We start from the raw sequence: 21930 nt of genomic DNA on the forward strand, positions 1-21930 counted from the left end.
GTGTTCTGAAGAGTCCCAGTCTAAGAGTGAAGCAAAACAGAACCAGAAGATGAACCCATGCCTGAATTTATTAATAGAGATGTCAGGAGCATGTGTTAAAAGTTAATACATTACAATGTAAATAATAACAACATTCACATGCATATGTAGATTGTTTGTTTAAGCTGCAAGGTGGTGACACTGTTGTTTGTGGTGTTCTGCGCAGGGTCCTGTCGGTCTCCCTGGTCCAAGGGGGGTGGTGGGCCGAGAGGGGCTGGAGGGAAACCCTGGGGTGGACGGAGTTCCAGGCAAAGACGGGAGCAAAGGAATGCCAGTAAGCAGGCGTGTCCCACATGAGGACATCCCACGCAGCCCTGAGGGGCGAGCTGGTGGCACACCTGCTTCACTTTTCCCAGCTTCTTTCAGCGCCACTGGTCCCCACACCTTTCCTGCTATCTGTGTTACAGGGAGAGCATGGGGATGACGGGGACTTCGGTGTCCCTGGCAATGCAGGACCACGTGGCAAAGTGGGCACGCCTGGGTTGCCAGGTCCTCAGGGCTCCTTTGGGCCAAAGGTAACAGGGTGACAGAACACATACCACCAGCAGTAATCACAGAGCAGCCCTATCAATTGCCATACTTAGCCCTGAATTGTTGGGAACCTTTGAAGGCAGTTTAGGAAAAACTGTGTCTATACAGAAAACTGTGTCTGTACCTCAGATCAGTCTGTCAGGGGCCTCCCTCAGTAGCAAGAGGAAGTCATGGCCCAGTGGCTCTGCTCGCAGTGAATACACAGATCGACCTTCACCAATTACTCCTCACTCTCTGTCAGTTCACTCCCTCTGTGCCTGACTGTGTAGTTTTTACATTATGTTACACTTTACCGGGACTCCCTGCGTTACAATGTGTCTCTAGCTGCAGTTACAGTCTCATCCCTTGCATTACATTACATTACATGACACTCATTTAGCAGACACTCTTATCCAGAGTGACTTCCAGCACAAAATAACAGAAGTGTATCCATTCGAGTGGGATCAGTAACAGTGTCAAAACAGGCTAACAACACTCCCAGACCAATGAGTGTGAGCATAATATTCATGCCCTACCATAAGTTAACTTGACCAACCTGACTAGACAGCCTAGAAAATGAGGGAAGCCAAGTACACACGCTACCATACATTATAGTCACTAGATTGTCTCTATGTCCTCCCCAAAGGGCGAGAGGGGTCTCCCTGGCCAAACAGGACCCCCGGGGAAGCGAGGGTTCAAAGGAGGGATGGGACTGCCAGGAAAGCAGGGAGACCCGGGACCCAAAGGCCAGCCTGTAAGTGTGAGCAGTGACAAACATGACCGTGTGTTTCTGTCACCTCCATCACTATATTTCATTTCATATACCGTAGTTACCACAAAATTATTGATAAAGGAAAATTTGATGTACTCATTACATTACTGTCATTTAAAAGACACTATTATCTAGAGTGACTTACATTGGTTACAGGTTTTATGTTGTCCATTTATATATGCTGGATATTTACTTAGACAATTGAGCCCTGCTCCTTACCACTATGCTACACTACTGGCCTTATTTGTCATGATTTATTGTGATTTCCAGCATCCATGTTTTAATATTTTTTAATTAAGATATTCTGAGTCAATGACCATTTTTTTCCTAATATTAATCCTGACCCAGCCCTAGAAATTTTCACACAGAATTTTAAACCAATTGTGCCAATCAAACCAATTGTGCACCAACACACAGTTTATTATTTCCCTTCACAAACTTTAGTATGATCAACTTTAGTATGATCAACTAGTTTTTTTTATTACTGTGCGACCACAGTTGGATTGGGCATCTCTAAGGAGGGTTTGTTTCTTAAATTCCAGGGAGATGTTGGAGAACCTGGCTTCCCGGGGATCCTGGGAGTGTTTGGACCAAAGGTACCTAACCTGCCCCTCATCCACATTTATTTGAGTTATTTGAAAAAGATGTGTAGTGTCTGAGGTGAATGAGGCGGCTTCTGTATCTGTCACTTAACAAGTCATAATTCTGGTCACCTGACAGCGAGATTCTTCCTTAGGTGAAGTGTAGCTGTTGAAATACAGCTTGGTTTTACCCTCCCAAGCCAGTAAACCAGAGTCTATTACTGCTTTGCGCACAGGAAGCAGAATGAGCATGCATAATAGAGCAAGGCGGGATTACCTGGTTCATTTATCAGTTTGACTTGTGTAGTGTAGAGGATGGTCACCATACCTTTAGAACGGAGATGCTCCAGGTTTAAAAAAATAGTCATTGGTGCGATATACAGTCGGTAGCCAGGACTAGAAAACTGGGTCTCAGATATCTGTAATCAGAAGTAGTTTATTACTGGTGCCATGAGCTAAGGAGAATTTTGTGGTTGCTTCTCATCCTTGCATTATCCTGATTGTCCATGGAGGATCACCCTAATGGAGAAAGGATACATTGGTGCCGTTGTTTTGATCATTATCATATCAGAACAGGTTTAATAAATACAAAGAATACACCCTTTTGACAGCTTGAATAAACAAAAAGAGACCACTGGCGCTGATGATTTTCAGATGAGATTCAGGTAGGTCAGATATAATATGTCCTCCGTGACGTATCACTGGTGAATATTGCATTGCATATGTTAAGCAGCTGATAACATATCCCTGAAACCAGCAGCTTCTGTTTCTCCGCACAATGTACATTTATCAGTCTCTGCAGAGCCCACAGATAAACAGTGACTGCTTGTGTACTGCTCATGTCTCCCATGCTCTAGTGTTACATTGAGCCAGTGTCATGTACTTCCTGCAGTGTAAACAGAAGTGAATCCCATAATGCCTCAATGACTAGAATACTGACAATTGCAGGGGCAATGTGCATTATTCTCCCAGCAAAGGAGCTTTTCCACTGCAAATCTAATTCAGTGGGGGATAATGAGCCAAAGCTGTGGCTATGGCTTAAGTAGAGGAGACGCTGAATATGTGGTCAGTCAATTTAATATTTCAGCAAGCCAAGAAATTGCTGTGTCAGAGGCTTGTCCATGACTTTCCCAAAGTGTGTGGTACAGTAGCTGCTGATCCAACTGCTCTGTGCGATGACGCCATTGCCTTGGCTGGCTTCATGAGAGCATTTCTAAAAGAACATCGTCACAAGCATTTTCCCACCAGATGCTGCAAAGCAAAAGCAGCATGGTCATGTGATCTCTGTAGACACAGGTGTGTCAGAGAAAAGCAAGTGATCTAATCTCACAAACAATTAAAAACAGTCAAAGTGTTAAGATAACATATCCTAAGTAACGTGCCTAGCATTCATTTGTACACAATATCTATTCCCATAAAATTTCTACATGGGGTATGTGATAAAGGATGAATTTGCAGAATAATAACTATGTTTGCATGGAAGGGTGTTTTGACATTCTATTTTTGACACTTAAAACTTCCTAGGGGCCACCAGGTGACTTGGGTCCAGTAGGTATACAGGGACCCAAGGGACCACAAGGTTTGATGGTGAGTAGAACCAACTACCTTTCAGAATGCTAATATTTCATGACACTTACATTACCCTGCATAGTCTGACACAGGTTGCATTAGGTATCTCTGTGTGGTGTCATGCTGATTTTGTGCTGAGGGAAAGGCATTGTTGCACTTTGCTGGTTGTTTGCGTCATTTACAAGGTGAATCTGAATGAGATTACCCATATGACACATCATCAGATTCCTCAGCCACTGATTTTGTTTCTCTGTCTCTCCAGGGGAAAGAAGGAGCAGTAGGCTCTATTGGTATAATTGGGCCCACCGGTGATCCAGTAGGTATCTCACCCAGGTGTCTTCCAACCAGGTAGCTGATTGCTTGTTTTCCATCGGTTTCTTAATGTGAATGTCCTCCTGTTTTCTTTACAGGGACCTAAAGGAGATAAGGGAAACCGAGGGGAAAATGTGAGTTTTATTTATTCTCTTGTTAAGATGTGCCAGATCTAATTACTGTTGATATGTACTTCCCTTACAGGAAAATAAAGTTATTTCATTTGAATTCATTGGTACTGTTACCTTCATTACACCTCAATAATCATATCAGATCCTATTACTTCTGAGTTTTTTTAGTCTCAGCCTCTGAGATTGTCATTCTTCTGTAATATGTCTTTAAGTATGTCCATGCTGATAATATAGGATAAATAGTAACAGCTCATAAATAATTATGAGCTTTGCCCAGCTTTGCCCAGCAATAGTAAGATCCTGAACACATGGTAGATTCTAACCTTTCTCTGTCCTTTCTGAACAGGGGGTACAAGGACCAAGGGTATGTATTACACATTTTATGCATTCATTTTCAAAATATATCATTTTATATATTATTCTGTGGATACAATAAAGAATACACCATTCTGTAAAAACATCATTTAAATCCTATAACTTGGTAAACAGTCTCCATTGCATCTTTGTTTTGCTTGCTATGATTGAACTTAATATAGAGACCGATTACAGCTGAAGTCCACTGTAATTATGGCATGGCATTTTTACCAAACAAACAACAGTAATAAGTGCAATCCAAGAGTACTAAAACAATGTATCAGGGTACTATATCTCTGCGGTATTCAGTAGTCAGTGGATAGCAACCCACAGAGCAGCCCTTGTAGCGGTGTGGAATAGTGGATAGGGTAGCAGCCCAGTGAACAGACAGTTTATTGGTTTAATCTCTGGTGTGATGTATCTGAGGCACACCACCTGAATTTCACCAGCATAAATCAAACTTTAGTGATGGGTAACATGCACAGTTATACTGTGTAAAGAATAAGGTTGTGTACTAAATCAGAAGACTTATTAGAATGTAAAACATTTATGTCCAGTCTATATACTTTTTGTGGTCAACTTTTATTCATTTCTGTTTCAGGGGCCTCCTGGACCTCGTGGGCCTCCTGGACCACCAGTAAGTGTCCATTTTAATCTACCATTTTACATGCATAGCACATGCATGAGGCAACACATACATGCATGGCACTGGATTACATAATGCGTTTCCATGGACTGTTCTCATTGGACAGTCAGTGGTCTTAGGGGATGTGAAGTTAAATGTAGATGGATGTGTATTCCATATTGTTGTCTCACCTTCAAGGAAGGTGACTTATCCAGAGTGTCAGATGTTTTTTTAGTTGCAGGGAATTGAAAAGCATGCCATTGCAGCTTGTGATTGACAACCGCATTTCCTCTCTTCTCTTTGACTTCAAGGGTCCTCCTGGTGTTCCTCTGTCATTTGTAAGTTGGTTTTAACACATTAGCACCTTGTCTTGTCCTCATCATCCGAAATGTCTTTGTATGTAAATGCATGAGACACCGTCATGAGTCAAGGCCTTCCAGAATGAATTGGTAGAACCACATTACCAGCTGCTGCTATCCAGTGTCTTCACACTGCAATTTTTTCCTGATTGCAGTCAGTGTCCACTTGCAATGTCCGTTGCAGCTATCTTCAGTCAAATTTGATGCACATGCACTAGTTGTGTTCCGTATTGCTGTAGGTCCTGTAATTGTCAGTGTCTACAGTGTATGATGTATTATGGTTTTTCAGCATGTGTAGTGTGCATTCCTGCATTGTAAATGGCTTCTTAACTGTATAGTTCTTTAATATCAATAACATGTGTCTGTAGCCATGGTATTGTTAACTACAGCATGTGTCATTGTATCCAGTGTATATGAGTAGTACACGTGATTTCACTTGTTATTGTTGTTTACTCAGAAGCATGACACTCTTGGTGCTGCTCTACAAGTGTTCATTGACTCGAACGCTGCACTCAGGGCAGAGGTTAGTATGGTGATCTCTCTCATATTTCCAGCTTGTTACACAGTTCTTTTTTGTGGGTCAGATGGCTGCAACACAGATTTCTTGCTAAGATGTCTTAAAGCTGCAGTGCAGAGCTTACATTTGTATAATGATCAAACCCCTAGTTCTGGGGTTTGATCATCTCCGATTGGCTGAGTGTAACTTCCCTTTGTCTCTCTCTCTTTCCAGCAGAATTACCAGGGCATGGACCTCCCCATGCTGGACCAGGGAACAGAGATCTTTAAGACCCTTCACTACCTCAGTAACCTGATCCAGAGCCTCAAAAACCCACTGGGCACCCACGACAACCCCGCCCGCATCTGCCGGGATCTCAAGGACTGTGAGCAGAGGATGAACGATGGTGGGGAGCTGCTCTGTTTTAGGTTTTAATCTGAGGCTGCCCGGTATTGCCCAACAAAACAGACATGACCCATCAAATGTATTTTGCAAAGGCAAAGTCGTAGTGCCAAATTTGTCTTCAACAGGCTGTTGAGTTCACAAACTCTGTATGTCAGAACCCCATCTCACCTGTCTTTCTATGTCTGTAACTCAGGCACTTACTGGATCGATCCAAATTTGGGTTGTGCCTCCGACACCATAGAGGTGACCTGCAACTTCACCAGCGGAGGCCAGACCTGTCTGCGACCAATCTCAGTGTCCAAGGTAAGTGCTTAGTGACATATGCTTCACACATGTCTTTTTGCTAGCTCTGGAAAAATCATTACAGGACCCAATGTTCCAGAGGAACAAATACTTACAATTTACCAAATTTTACTGTTGTTACATCATTGTGAAATGACACATACTGTTATGAAATTGATTGGTCGTGTAGCTGGAGATAGGTGTTGGCCGTGTCCAGATGAACTTCCTGCACCTCCTGAGCTCAGAGGCTGTCCAGCACATCACCATCCATTGCTTGAATGTACCAGTGTGGCGAGAGGGTGCCTCGGAGCTACCCTCCCAGAAAGCCGTGAGCTTCAAGGCCTGGAACGGTCAGATCATAGAGGTGGGAGGAGCCACAGAACCCCATGTGCTACAGGACAACTGCTGGGTATGGCCGCCTCTCTCTCCTCACCCTGTGAATACCAACGCTGGTCTAACATTGCTTTTGCACTGCTGGGCACAGCCTCAGTGATGTCAGCTAAAATCAGTGGTTGTCATGCTGAACACAGACTACATCTGGTTGACTGAACAACAGTGACACTCCCAGACCAGCGAGTGCATGCACAGTAACATAGAATTTCAGTTCTGCTCCTGGCTCAGTAGTAGGGCTGGGGATTGGCAGAGATGCCCCGATCCGATTCTATTCTGATTCACAAGCTAACGATTCAATTCAATCCAATTCGATTTGATTCAGATTCAATGTCGATTCAATAGGAATGAGATATGAAATACTATAGCAACTTTCCATTTTTGGAGAGATGTTTAAAAAGCTCTAAAGGGAACACACATTTACAAATGCAGAGTCACTGGAAACAAATTGTGAAAATCACTAAAGAAAAGGCCAAAGGCTTGTACAGTCATCTGCCGCTTAACATCCATTCGGACAACGTCCGTTCGGATATATACGTCCGTAGTCCCATAAAGTTATAATAAAGTTTTAAAATCCCGATCGCAAAACGGGACATAGCGGACGTAACCGGACGTAGTGAAGGCAACGCTTACCGCAAGCAACATGTGTATCTCATGTCTCTTGGAAATAAAGCGATTGCGCTGCCAGGCGTATAATGGTACAGTACGTAGTACCATACCATATAATACGTCTTGATAGTCATAATAAACGCCTATGCTAATGTCTTATGTATGTACTGTACTGTCGGTGTTTGAACTTTGCATACTTAAAATTAAAAAGTTTACCGTATAACAGTGTATGCTTCGACTCATAAGCAGCAGCATCCAATCTCGCACCTGTTCCATATAGTTTTGCTAAGTATATAGTATGGTGTTCGCACAACGTCCAAATCACATAACGTCCTATTTCACAGAACGTATCATGGACGTTAAGCGACGCATGGCTGTATACCAAAATCTTTTTATTTGAGGAACACATGGGTATAGGTCCTTAAAAACAAAACCAACCTGTATCATTGCCTACTTATTAATGACACGAAGCAACAATGTGTTTGCGTCAGTTAGCTCAGGGAAATCTGGTTTGTAAGGTAGCTACAATGATTGACAGAACGTAGCTGACTGCCAGTAGCAACTCTGCTATTGTGAACAACATTTCTTGCTAGCCCAATATGAACAACTAGCTAGCTAGCTACCTAGCAAACGAACATGAATAACTACATTTCTCTTGAGTTGTGCTAAATTACATTGCATCTGTGAGCAAGTGTTGCTGTTCAGTTTAGGCAGCTAGTTAGTTAGGTAGCTAGGTAGTGGTTGTGCACTGTAATTGTCTTTAATACAACAGTTACTCTGTGTCAAAGCCCAACTATTTAATTCTCCGGCTATGTTTAACCATTTAGGAAATGAACCTAGAAAACCGGAAAAAATGCATATTAGCCTAAAAGATCGATCCATAAATTTTACAGATCGATATCGAATCGGACGAATTTTAAAAAATGATTAATCGAAAAAACGATATTTTTGCACACCCCTACTCAGCAGAGCCGTGCAGTCACAGTGCTCCCTTGCTTTTCAGATTAAGGACGGACGCTGGCATCAGACGCATTTTGTGTTCCGCACCCAGGACCCGAACCTGCTCCCCATTGTAAATATATATAACTTGCCAGTCACCAAACCTGGATCGCACTACCACCTGGAGGTTGGACCTGTGTGCTTCCTGTAGGGGCGTGTCCTCCCCCACCACACGCACACCAAAATTGCGCCCTTGCAGCAGAGCGAGCGGAGGAAACCTCCTCCTCTCTCCACCACATGCTGTCCAGATGGAGACTCCTGTCCCTGCGTTTTTCGGCATTAGCTTGGACTGCAGAAATAAGACGAAGGGGCCAGGAAATGGGAGGGGACATGAGGAGGACTAAGGAGGAACCCGGGCTTTCTCGCACTAATGACACTTCGGAAGATAAGCTCGTTGTGCTTTTCAGGAACTTATTTTTAGTTATGACAAGTCTTGGATATTCAGCTGGAGGAATTACTGCCAAATAATCGTTCTGGGACAATATAATAACTTATTTGTTTCATATATTTTTCAATACCAAGGTTCTACATCCTATTAAGAAAGAAGAATTAAAGTAATTGGGAACAATTATAGATGTGTGGACATATATACTTATTCCTTATTACTTTTATACATTTATATCTCATGAAAAAAATAATCTTCAAGTGCAATAGAAAATGAGAAAAGAATTTTTATATTCATTTTTATGTTTGCAATTATTTTTTAGGCAATTCAGGGGTGCTATTTTATCTACATATATGGTTTCCTCCAAGTGTTGTTGACCTTGTCTTATCCTGACCTGGAGGTATAATAGTATGGGTCAAGGTGGAGTACGTGCTTAGTTGCTCAAATTCAGGTGAAGTGTGTACCTGCCTGTATATTTTCACAGGAAGCAAGTACCTATCAACAGGTGTACATTTCCCTGCCCGCGAGGCACGTATCCGCAGACGCCCGCACGCAAGGGGTTAATGTGGACAGACAGCTGCGGCGTGGACCTACCTGCGGATGAGAAGCTGATGGAGACGGTTCTCGGAGAGTCCCGTTCGCGCGCCTCGGCCGCATTGCCAGGTTTCTCTGCACCGGCTTGCCCCTGCCGACCCAAAGGAGGATGCGCGTGGACCCAGAAGGGTGTGTCTGATCATTGGTCTACCTCCCGTCTCTCATGCATGGTGCTGGGGGGATGAACCCTCGTCTTCATGGAGAAGCTGGCGCTCCTGCTACGCTGCCAACAAAGTTTCACACTTCTGTGGTAGGTTTGAATTTTGAAGCCAGTTTTGCCTTTTTTTCACTATGCAGCAAAAATGGCATTCATTTAAGTGCCTACTATACTTGTAAGGGAATATTTTTATATAAACATAAAAAATAGAAAAAAGATTTGAGTCTACATATTTTTTCATGCAGCCAAACATCTTAGGGTTTCGAGGCATTTTTAAAGGAAGTACTTTCTGCTCTTTTGTACAAATCCCCCAGTAGCTGTAACTGATATTAGAAACCATTAGTAAAGATTTAGTTTTATTAGAAAGCTTTCTTTTGTTAAAAACAAGTGTGTATAATTATGCAAGCTTTGTTGTATACAGTGGATCCCTTCTTGCTAATTTAATGTTATTTAAGTGTTGAAAACATGGTTGTCAACCAAGCAAGGTTCGCTTTGTCTAGGCAACAGGTCCTTTTTTTCCTAATAACTTTATGTATCAGTTTCCCAACTGGTCTTGGAGTTTATAGATTTTTATTTTATGTGTAAATTTGGGACTCCAGAGAACAAATTTATTGCAATGTTTTTGTTTTTTATTTTTTGTTTTAATTTTATTTTTTCTATATAATAATCAAAACTGTACTGTACTGGGACTGTGTTCTATGCTATTTCTCATCAAAAAATTTTAAAGGACGTTATCGACAATATGTGAAAGTTCTGTTTTTTGTTGTTTTTTTGTCCATCTCAGTAGTTAAAATGAGCTCAGAATACCTCACACTTCAACACACCTAGAGCAATCATTGCTGTTCTTTGTTTTCCTTCTTTGTAAAATATGAATTCTGTGTCTATGTGAAGTACCAGCCTAAAATTCATCAGCAGATATTACATTTCTTAGGAGGAAGTGCGGCGGTGTCGGTGCTTGCCCGTGTTCGTTTCTGTATCTCTTGCATCTTCTCGTATACACCATTTCAAATACTTTTCATTGTCTTGCATTAACGATGTTCAGATGTTCAATAAATATTTGAAACCCTACGTAACTGACTTGGGCTGTAATGATTGTGAACTGTAAAAATGTGTCTATGTTCCCTACTCTCCACTAGGGGTCTCTGTTATGCCTTTCATCCAGTTTTGCTTTCAGGTGAGAACGCAGTCTTCGGGACTGGCTCTTTGAGGCAGAATTTGGCTGTACTCAGGAACATTATTTCACCTAATTTAACCTGTTTTAATGTAACCTTATTTAACCTCTGAGAAGACACAGCAAAACTGATTGAACAAAAGTCTGAAAACAGAATTGTGCCAATGTTCATATCAAACGTACTGTCTTAACAAAGATTTAAATGTATAAACATCAATCTCAGCACAGATACTTAAATTACTTTGGTGCCAAATCTGGTGACATTATATACATCTCCTGACATTTTGACCAAAAACATCTCTGAAAAGGTAGTCTCTCTTCCATAAGAAACAAGTCAAATCACTCTTATTTATATAGCACATTTAAAAACAACAGGAGTTGACCCAAAGTGCTTTTCAGTCAAGGCAAATGGATAACCAGTACAAGTATACATGAATGAAAGGAATAAGGAGTACCAGTAAAAGCAGGATTAAGAGAAAACACATAAGAAAAAATAAATTAATTAATTAAAACACAAGAACAGAAGAAAAAATAAAAATAATAATAACAAAAATAATACCACATAAAAAAACAAAAACTTGATAAAAATAAATTAAGAGTGGACATGACAAAAACCATAGGGCAACCTCAGACTAAACTAAAAGTAAGAGAAAAAAGGTGGATCTGTAGATTCGATTTAAAATTGTCATTGGTGGGACAGAACTTAATATGGGACGGGAGACTGTTCCAAAGACTGGGGGCACCAACAGAAAAAGCTCGGTCACCTTTGGTTTTGAGGTGTGAGTGGGGGACTGAGAGGAGTTGTTGTGAGGATGGCCTAAGTTACCTGGGGGCAGAATATGGAATCAGCAGATCAGTAATGTATTGTGGAGCTAATCCATTGAGGACTTTAAAAACAAATAGTAAAATTTTAAAATCAATTCTGTATTTCACTGGTAACCAATGCAAGTGAACCAGTACAGGAGTAATGTGTTGTCTTTTCTTACTTCTAGTTAAAAGTCTAGCAGCTCCATTTTGAACTAATTGTAGTAGGGAAGAGGTGGAATGGGTAAACCCCATATACAGGGAATTACAGTAATCCAGCCGAGAGGTGATAAAAGCATGGGTAACTGGTTCCAGGTCCTTATGAGATAAAAACGGCTTTAATTTGGCTATGGTTCTAAGATAGTAAAAGCTGCCATTCACAACACTATTGACTTGTTTGTTAAAGTTCAAATTAGTGTCCAAGAAGACACCAAGATTTTTAACTACTTTGTGCAAATTTGCAGACAGGGGACTAAGCACATTGCTTAGGATAGTGACAGAGCTAGGAGGGCCAAATATAATTACTTCAGTTTTGTTTTCATTTAGTTGAAGGAAGTTCCTCGCCATCCAGCATTTGATGTCTTCAAGACAGTTAAAGAGGTTCAGAGAGCAAGCGCTGTCAGGTGTAACTGGTAGGTAAAACTGTGTATCATCTGCATAGCAGTGATACAGAGTATTGTATTTCTCAAAGATAGAGCCAAGGGGAAGCATGTGAAGTGAGAATAAAAGTTGAACCTTGGAGGATACCACATTTAATGGGAGCAGGAGATGAAGAACAGTTTCCTATTCTGACTGAAATGGGTCTTTCTCTCAAGTAGGAGGTAAACCATTTTAACACTGGGCCCTGCAGACCAACTTCACCCTCCAGGTGTTTTAAACGAATGTCATGGTCGATTGTATCAAATGCTGGACTAAAAGGACTATAAGGACTAAAAAGGCACATGAACCAGAATCGACAGAGAGAAGGATGTTGTTATGTACCTTCAACAGAGTGGACTCTGTATTATGCAGACCTCTAAAACCAGACTGGAATTTGTCAAAGATGTTGAATGTGTTCAAGTAGGAGGAGACCTGGGAGAAGACAACTTTCTCCAAAATCTTAGAAATAAATGGTAACTTGGAAATGGGCCTGTAGTTTTTTTGGTCATTGGGGTCTAGGCTAGGTTTCTTTAGAAGGGGTTGCACGATTGCATGTTTAAAACTGGAAGGGACGACTCCATTGGTTAAACAGCTATTAATTATAGCCAAAATAAGGGGGCAGATTGATGCAAAGACTTCCTTGAAGAGGCGTGATGGTATGATGTCTAAGGGACAATAGGTGTGATTCATGTGGGAGACCACCTCAGACAGCTGGGAGGACGACACAGGTTGAAACTGCTGGAGACGGCTGACTGGATGATGTGTCTCTGAGGGATCAGAGTCTGGGGGTGAGATGAGAGATCTTATGTTGTCAATTTTATCGATGAAGAAATTCAGAAACTTCTCACAGGTTTCAGTAGTGGAAACAGAGGTAGCAACAGCAGCAGCAACTGGATTTAAGGTTGAGTTAATTGTGTTGAACAGTGTCAGGATGTGTTGAAGAGAGTTACTAGCTCCTCAGTGTCGGTGCAGAAGGGAAGGGCATCTGAGATACGAGGTAAGTGAGTGAGCATGAATGTGTTGGGGAAATGTATGGCTGTGGCTGAGTTTATAGATCAGACAAGGGAGTGGGGCTGGGAGGAGGTGGGAAGGGGACAAGACAATGTGGATTCAAACACAACCATAAGATGGTCAGAGACACCAGTATGAACAATTTCAAGGTTAGAGACAGAGAAACCAGATGATAATACAAGATAATACAGTACTAGTGTGTGACCCCTGTGATGTGTTGGACCTGACACTGATTGAATGAGATTAAAAGAGTCCATGAGGCATAAAAACTGGTTAACCAGTGACACCATCGTAGAGGCAAGGTCCAGTCAGCTGTACTGTTAGAATAGACATTGTGTGACGTGTGTCACATTGTCAGAGCAGGTGGGATGGACTACTGAAGATATAACAGTAGGTTCAGGCTGATGCACTTTGTCCCTCCTCCAGCCTGTTGGTCTATGTGCTTAAGATCACATTAGAACTGCTTGTGATCTACAGTGGCCCTCAGATTCTGTTTTACATGTCTATGAACATTATATTTAGATGGTGGGCCTAAGTGTCAGGCAGCACAGGCGAGGACACAGTCGCAGACCCAAAAAACGCAGGGTCAAAACCAGAGAGGCAGTCCGAGGGCAATTCCAAAACGGGAAAGTCAGAACAGGCAGGGTCGGAAAACGGGAGGGCACGATCAGGCAAACAAAGCAAAGCGGCAGGCAAAAAACGGAGTCAGAAACAGGCAGGTCGAAAATCACAAAATCAGCGAGCAAAGAAAACGCGGGGACGAAACAGGCAAAAAACACTGAGACGAACTAGCAATGACTGAACAGCGAGCAGGGCATATAAAGGGACAGACCGACGAGGGGATGAGATGCAGGTGCGCAGGTAATCAGGCGGAGACAGGGCGGAGAGAAGGGCCGGGCAGAAACACAAGGGAAAAAGGAAAAAAAAAAAACCAAAAGCGCAGGGCTAGGAGGCGGGAGTACTGACACTAAGGCTCTTCTCCTGCATGTTTTTTTTTTTCTAAATCATGATCCATTTAATTAGATGACTTCATTGTACCTTTCTTCCCATTTTATTTTTCTTTTTTTTTCATCAAATAATTTTTATGTAAGAGTGGCCATCAAGTCAAGGTAATACAGCAGACTCCTAAATCAAAAACTGGTTAACACATTAAAATTGACCAACTATGGAACATGTGCAGGCTTCCATAAACACATGCATGCTGACACTATTGCTAGGAGTACAAACAAAGATGAAAGGTATATACTTTCCCGATATATTCTTTGGTATATACTTCCTGATTACTGGTACGTTTTCTGACTCAGGCAGGTGTGGCTGACTTTCTTTTCAGTGTACAATGGTGGAAAGATCTTAAAGCCAAAGATAGTTAGATCACAGTGGATGCAAATGAAAAATTTAATCTGAAGTCGGTAGGATTCCTCTTTGCTAAGGACCATATCAAAAATAATGTTTTAAGAATGGTGTGAATGCAATAGTTGGTTCTCTGATATAAGGAAAAAAGAAAGAGCTCAAAGACACAATAAATATCTGAAAGGAAGACAGCACTGAATGGTATGTCATATGAATGCAGTTTTAGTTGCAGGATTGATCGTACAGATCATGTTTGCTGTCATCAAAATTTAAAACAATTGCATGACCCAGCTGATGAATTACATAACAAAATCATATCACAAACGTTTTTTTAAACCTTTCTACCATCCTTATTTAATGACATACATGGATGACCTGCAGAACGCAGGCATTTAATTATACATTCATCATAGCAATGTTTTTATGAAAATATGAATTCACAAAAAAGGATCTATAAGTCTAGAAATAGATTATAAAAGTCTATAATAAATGAAATGGGGAAATACTTTGATGAAAGGTCATAAGAAATATTTTAATTTTAAAATATATATCATTCCTGCTTTACGATACCACACATTCCCATGCCTGTATGTATATGTGGTTTATTTTTTATTAACTGTACTGTCTCATTTTAACCTAATATGCTGGCCCATGCTGGTCAAACTGGATTCAAATCAATGACATCAATGGGTCCTCCCTTTCTCTTGAACTTGTACACTTCATAAGGTATTCATAAGGAGTCCTGTCACCTACAGAAGATATGTAACCCACAACAAGTTTAAACATTGCAAACACCCAGGGTCAGCCCAAGATATAATCTCTGTTTTAAAAATGGACAAATTCACATTACTATGCTAAATGTAAATAAAGCAAATACCATTGCATTATACTCTAGTTATAATAGCTTATTTATTGTAACAATTTCATTATAAAGCATTTGTTACAGCATTAAAGGAATGTAAAAAGTACTAAAGAACATTTATTTGAGTTTTCTCCTTGTTGTTACTGAACCAAAGGAATTCACTTACATCATTGTTCTGGAGGTGACAGTGTCTTCAATGTTGCTAAGCTTAACTGTGTTCTCTGCCCCCTGCTTCCTTGTCACACATAAACAAAAACAAACATTTTATATTGTAGCATTTAAAAAATCCATTTGCATTTCCACCATGTTCCTAGACAATATAATATGACAAGATGCTATTCTGCCTTATTTTCTAGGTCCAGGACAGGCCTGGGACAAGGGGTAGCATCTTTAATGCAGATTTGTAAAGTGGTTGATGACTCCTTGATCAATGTTTTCGAGCACACTTTTTAATTGAGAGGACTGCTAAGTTTTAAACATGTCATCAGGGCACTCCTGAGACAGAAAGTTTTTGGTCTTTGTACTGCAGGTTTGGTGTTATTGAACAGTGATGATTCAACAGGTAATTACGCAAGCAAAGGGCTTAAAAGCTCCAAGTCTTGCCTGACTGTGGTGCGATGGCCTATTTTAGCTAGCTAGCTATGGCTCCGCTGGCCACAGGACAAAGTTTCATCAGTTCAAAGTTAGAACACAAATATCAACACACAGTAGTTTTGCTGTGTAGCTATAATATTATATCCTGTAATTTTAACATTACCTTTCTCATTTTTGTTACATCACCGCATTGTACAAAGCATCCCCTTGGGAGCAGGCCCAAATTTGATGCTTTTATACTGAAAGTGAGAAGGGGGACAGGGGAGGACAGGGCAAGGTGGGGCAGTTATGTTCTCACTATATTTACAGACTCGTATTTGTGAGCAGTCTTGCATGTTTTGCATTCGACTTGCAAATACTTTATCGCACAATAATAATTTGGTACTAAAAAGAGACCGGGGGCTATAGCCCAATATCCAGGGCCTAGGCCTGTATATAATGAATCCTCTACAGAATAGCTAATTAATGGACCTGAGTTGAGAAAGATGGATTCTGGTGTACCCATTAGCATTCATAGAGATGTGGAGATTGTGGCATTAACACGTCTTTAGATAGATGTTTAGAGAATAGCATATCTACAAACAATTAGGCACTGTATTAGAAAGGACTGGCCTCTCTGAAGTTCAGAACTTTTAATGTCTGCAGTGCAATACTGGACATATTCTTCCAGACGCTAATGTGACGTGCTATGCAATGTCCACAACCTGGACAAATATACCATGAGGATAAGCTCTATTAGAAATTAACATTAAACCTATTTCCCTTTTGGATTTGTAATTCTTCGAATTGTAATTTAATTGTAATAAAGTGTTCGTTTAATATGTATAAAACATACGAACAGAGCATTTCCAGGGGTTTTTATTGAGCATCATGTAATGAGCATGCTGCATGAAAATACGTGTACCTCAATGACAACACCTACAAATGATCAGTATTGAGTATCAGAAGGCCCAATCACAGTAGAACTACTTAAACACACGCACTACGTCATTATTAACCTGGCTTTATAGACAAGTCGACACTGTGTAGTAGTGGTGCTATATTTGCAGCTTTGTTGCAACATTACGTTGCGCTCCAATGGCAAAAAAGATGGTTTGTTTTGCCCAATCAGGGACGTTTGAAAGCCTCGCGATCGTCCCATCGGGCACCACCCAGACTTCCAACGTTGCACCGATGGTGACGTCACCAATACTAAAATGGCGGTAGTAACGTTTGCTTTGAATTTTGGAATTTCGATTTTGCTTTGTAAGGGTACAGACAGCACCTTCGTATAAATGGGGGGTTGAATACTAATAGATACGACTTTTCTTTTATATAACTTTATTAACCACATATCAGTAATGGACTCTGTCGAGGGGGAAGACCAGACGCTACCTCTGGACATTAATGGAAGGTAAGCGACACAGAACAGCAACGCAAAGAATATCAAAGTTAGATAGTATGTTAGCAAGGTGGCTAACATTAGGTGCAGGCGTCGAAGCTTAAAAGTACTGCTGTGACTCAGTGTAGGCAGTTAGTTAGGTACCGCTAGCTGCTATTGAGAAGAGGCTGCTGTGCGGCTGGTGAGTTAGCGATAATTATGATTTAGGATTGTTTATAGCGACGTGTGCATGTAACCAGCTAAATAGCAAAGCCAGCCAAATGGCTTGGAACTGATTTAGAAACTAACTACCTAACATAACTTGATCTGTGTTATATTAACGTTCTATAACCCTTCCTTAGCTTGCTATCGTATCTAGAAGTTAACGTTAGTTGTTCTTCGTTGTGTTTTTTTTAATTAGCGAACACTAGCTATTTTTTGGTTAGTCTAATCTGAAAATAAACTATGGAGCAGGCTATTAGGTAAAAAGCAAGGGAACTAATTTGCTACGTTTGTTGAATGACTATGGTGATGTGATAACCCGCGACCGTTGAAATGTCATTCTCTAAATATAGCTGCGAAACTAGCGAAGGTATGTTGCGCTCTGGAATAGCATAGAAATGAAGCTAACGTTATTTTTAAAAAATCATATGCGTTGTCCTGGAAGTAGCTACGTTGTCTGCACGTGTTAGAATTAGCTTGGTTTAGAGAAATATTTCTCACTCCATCTCGCTCCAAGAGAACTCCACAGCACGTCAGCTGTGATAGGTAGCTAGCTAACTGGTTGACACAATCACATTAAATTACATTATTGTCATTTAGCAGACAGTCTTATCTATAGCGGCTTACATAGGCTAGTTTTACATGCTATCAATTTATACAGCTGGATATTTACTGAGGTAATTCTGGGTTAAGCATCATGCCCAATGGTACAACAGCAGCTGCCCAGCAGGGAATCGAACCGGCAATCTTTCGGATACAGGCCCTGCTCCTAACCACTATGCTATATTACATTATTACATTGCATTGCAATCATTTAGCAGATGCTCTCATCCAGGGCGACATCTAGCACAAAAGAACAGAAGTGTGTCCATTCAAGTTGGACAGTGTCGGACCAGGCTAACAACACTCCTAGGCCAGTGAGTGTGAGCATAACACTGCTCAAGCCCTACCACAAATTAACTTGTGCAACCTGACAAGACAAGGGAAGTCAGCTATACTACCATTAGTCACTAGATCTACACTGTTGCTACACTGCCGCCCCACAATAAATGCATTGCTCAGAGTCATCATAAACACATCATAGCACAGTTACTGTCATAGGCAGGACCAAGCCTTAGGAAAGCGGAAACTCTTTGCTGCGGCTGTTTACCTAGCTGACAGGCTCTTAAACTAACTTCGCTAACCTTTCGGTGTATGTATTGTACCTTTCTAACTGCAACCTATCTGATAGTGACACAGTGTTAGAAAACGTTAATCAAATAAAAACGAAATGTTTAGCTAACGTTGCTTGCTCGCCACTTCTCTCTGGATTTGTAGATTTTGTTAAGTATCTAACGGTTTACAGCGCTGTTTATCTGGATAGCTCGCTAACATCGTATTCACATTACTACCACCATCACCATATGCTCCTTGTAAAAATACAGCTAGTCAGCCGGGTATGTATCTATTATTCTGTTCTAATTCTAAGATGAGGCACATGCTCAGATATGTTCGTTCGCTAGCTAGCTGTCTAGCTACCTTACCTAACATCTGGATTGGCTAAACCAAGGGGTTATCTTGGTTGGAACATTTCAAAGAGGATGCTATCTGTCTCATGGGCTAACTTTATTTGCTATGTTGCTGGGTGATAAATAAGTAATGGAGCGCACATGTTTGGACCAGGTCAGCCAGGTGGCTTGCTGCTGCAGTAATTCAAGCTGTAACTGATAGGAGCGGTGTGCGTTACTTCATTCTGAAACTTGACTGTTTTCACTCCGGTTAAATTTTACGGTGTGCCTATTAATCTTAATCGTACAAACAGATTAACGAGCAGTTAGCTAGCTAAACGTGGATACGATGTGAGTATAAACGGAGCTACGTCCATGTTTAATTTTACGCCGGGTCTGCGATCTTTGTGTTTATGTCGACAGGGGAACTTGCAAAGAGGAAGTTATTGTGTCATTTGTGCTATGATGGCTGCCCAGGGAGATTCAAGACAGTTAAGCATCCTGTCGTTAGCTATCCACCTAGCTGCTAATGTTCCGATGTCGGGTTAAAAGCAGTTACGTACCGTTTGCTAGCTAGCAGAATACTCCCAATACTACTGGCCCATAGACATGATATTTTGTCACATACAACCACAAATTATTGCTTAGCTACTTTTATGTAGCTAGAAGATTTGCTGTAATTTTTGGTGGCTTATAATTGCTCAATGTTAATGTTAAGAAATTTAAATTTTGAGTACATGACAAGCCCGTCCATCAGATGGGTCAGTTTCACTCAGGGTCCAGTCCATTTCTTGTAGATCTTTACAGTATTCTCTCAGTGTTAAATCTTGTTTAGTTTACTGAGTTTAATTAAGGCCTGCTGTGGGGAAAAATGTCTGTGTGTCCAAAATGTCTTGGTATGCTGAAGAATTAAGATTGTCCTTCACTGGAGATAAGGGGCCTAGCCCAAACCCTGACAAACAGGTATGGCCAAATATTTTTGTCCATATAGTGTATTATCTGCATTCTGTAGGTCTAGGATTTAGGAGATTTAACTGCTAGTTTATGGCCTTAATGTCAATGCGAGTGGCACAGAAGGGGTTAAAGGGGTCCTGTCTGTGTATCAGGTGTGACAGGTGGCAGTGTGAGGAAATGGGGCACAGCTGACTCTGACACTGTAGACACTGTCTACTTCAGGCCACCAAGGCTGACATCCTGAACCTGACACTGTCAAACATGCATGCGTGAGTGTGCGTGTGCATGCGTTTGTGCACATTTGTGTGTGTATGAGAGAAAGAGAGAGAGCGAGTGAGAGCCCGACAGCACTTGCCCTTCTTGTGCGTCTGTACCATCACACACATTTCATTGCAGTAGGGTGGTTTACGGACAGAAGCCAGGCTGAAAGCAAAGAGAAGTAGTGAACTCTCATAAGAGAGGAAGGAGGTAGTTGAGAGCTGTCATGTTATTAGAGCCAAAAGTCAGAGCCCTAAAGCAAAAAAGCAGAACACAGAGCACTCCTCAGTGGTTCATCATTACTCCACTTGGAATGGCCTGGAATGGGCTGCTCAGCCTTAGTATTCCAGTGCATAATGAATGTCACCTTGGTGTATTATGTGGGTTGCTTTGAGTTGCACTGTGTTGTCTGGACTGTCAGCTGACTACGTGAGTTCACTTAGCTTTGTGAATGTTCCTTTGGGTGACGAATGCTGGTGACAGAAAGGTCACACTTTGTTGTTTGTTGAACAGTGACACTCGCTTTTCCTTGTGAGGCATGGGAGCCATCCAACCTGTGACTGGTACATAGTCAGCTGGGCTGGCAAGATGGATAGTGAGCACAAATAAATGTATCTAACATTACAGAACTGCAAAATCTAGTGTTTTAAGCCTTTTGTGCTTCCAAAACCTAAACAAGGGCAGGGACCAATACATCCATAGCTCTCGACTACATTTTTCCTAGCATGCCAACCAAGGGGGAGCTCTTTTACACTGGTATAACTTGTACACTGGTTTTTACTGTATTGCACACAGTGGTTTTTCTTGTGGCTCATGTGTATTGATTGAGTCATTTGTTCATGTTCTGAAACTGGATAACTTGAATGTGTTCCTCACTGAGTGAATTGTACTTTTTCAGCACCATGTCTAGGCTGCCAGATGCAGAGCTGGTTGGAGACAGGGGAGGTATTGCTGTGGAGCCTGTGACAGGTACAGATGTTCTTCTACATCTAAATCTGTATCACCTGTGTCACTTCTCTCTCACCTGTGTCTCTACACTCGGTCCACTCAAGGCATTAACACATGATGGAACCGAACAAGCTGATCACATTGAAGTTTTCAAAGCTTGTGAAATTAGCTGTTAAACATGCCTGCATTTTTGCAGATTAAACTTCACTAACACATAATATGCTTCATTGTCATCTACCTAACTATGGTCATTTCCATAATGAATTGAGCTTGCTGTGTGATAGCTGTGTGAGCTTGCCGCTGTTCCTTCATCTGTCTGGCTCTCACAGGACTATGATAAGTGCAAGGAGGCAGAAGTGTTCCAGTGTGTGGCCTAATTTCCGAAAATGTTAAACGCAGTCATTTCAGCAAGAATTTTGGGCATGACACCAGAGATATTAATGATGTTAAAGATGGTGAATGTCTGAGACAGACTGTTGTTTTTACACATCAGTGGTCGAACAAACATACCACTAAATATATGCTGCTGTATGATTGCCTGTATTGCCTGTATTTTGGATTATATTTTTGATGGCGGTAACAACATTAATCCTTTCAAAGGTTTAGTCCATATGACAAAGTAGCTAGGGGGACAGTTTCTAGCAACAGCAACTAAATCAATGTGAATTATCAGTTGCTGCATTAATACCTTTAAAAAGCGT

General features: G+C 41.2%; 2 protein-coding genes across 9 annotated transcripts in view; both read left to right on the forward strand.

Moving 5' to 3' along the window:
• col27a1b (collagen, type XXVII, alpha 1b) overlaps nucleotides 1-8886 on the forward strand; it is a 134388-nt gene extending 125502 nt beyond the window's left edge. Inside the window, exons 47-61 of the mRNA XM_036528872.1 lie at nucleotides 206-313; nucleotides 447-554; nucleotides 1196-1303; nucleotides 1864-1917; nucleotides 3427-3489; nucleotides 3734-3787; nucleotides 3882-3917; nucleotides 4261-4278; nucleotides 4870-4905; nucleotides 5205-5231; nucleotides 5710-5775; nucleotides 5983-6154; nucleotides 6347-6456; nucleotides 6626-6844; nucleotides 8438-8886. Coding sequence (XP_036384765.1) covers nucleotides 206-313; nucleotides 447-554; nucleotides 1196-1303; nucleotides 1864-1917; nucleotides 3427-3489; nucleotides 3734-3787; nucleotides 3882-3917; nucleotides 4261-4278; nucleotides 4870-4905; nucleotides 5205-5231; nucleotides 5710-5775; nucleotides 5983-6154; nucleotides 6347-6456; nucleotides 6626-6844; nucleotides 8438-8584 — 1326 coding nt within the window. The 3' untranslated portion in view covers nucleotides 8585-8886. The remainder of the gene's footprint in view (nucleotides 1-205; nucleotides 314-446; nucleotides 555-1195; nucleotides 1304-1863; nucleotides 1918-3426; nucleotides 3490-3733; nucleotides 3788-3881; nucleotides 3918-4260; nucleotides 4279-4869; nucleotides 4906-5204; nucleotides 5232-5709; nucleotides 5776-5982; nucleotides 6155-6346; nucleotides 6457-6625; nucleotides 6845-8437) is intronic.
• An 8295-nt stretch (nucleotides 8887-17181) lies between these two features.
• cdk5rap2 (CDK5 regulatory subunit associated protein 2) overlaps nucleotides 17182-21930 on the forward strand; it is a 53569-nt gene continuing 48820 nt past the window's right edge. For all 8 annotated transcript variants that reach the window (XM_036528447.1, XM_036528450.1, XM_036528454.1 and 5 more), the window contains exons 1-2: nucleotides 17182-17393; nucleotides 21180-21250. In XM_036528447.1, coding sequence (XP_036384340.1) covers nucleotides 17341-17393; nucleotides 21180-21250 — 124 coding nt within the window. In that variant the 5' untranslated portion in view covers nucleotides 17182-17340. The remainder of the gene's footprint in view (nucleotides 17394-21179; nucleotides 21251-21930) is intronic.

The sequence above is a fragment of the Megalops cyprinoides genome, chromosome 5, assembly GCF_013368585.1.
Source record: "Megalops cyprinoides isolate fMegCyp1 chromosome 5, fMegCyp1.pri, whole genome shotgun sequence".
In the NCBI taxonomy this organism is placed as follows: domain Eukaryota; kingdom Metazoa; phylum Chordata; class Actinopteri; order Elopiformes; family Megalopidae; genus Megalops; species Megalops cyprinoides.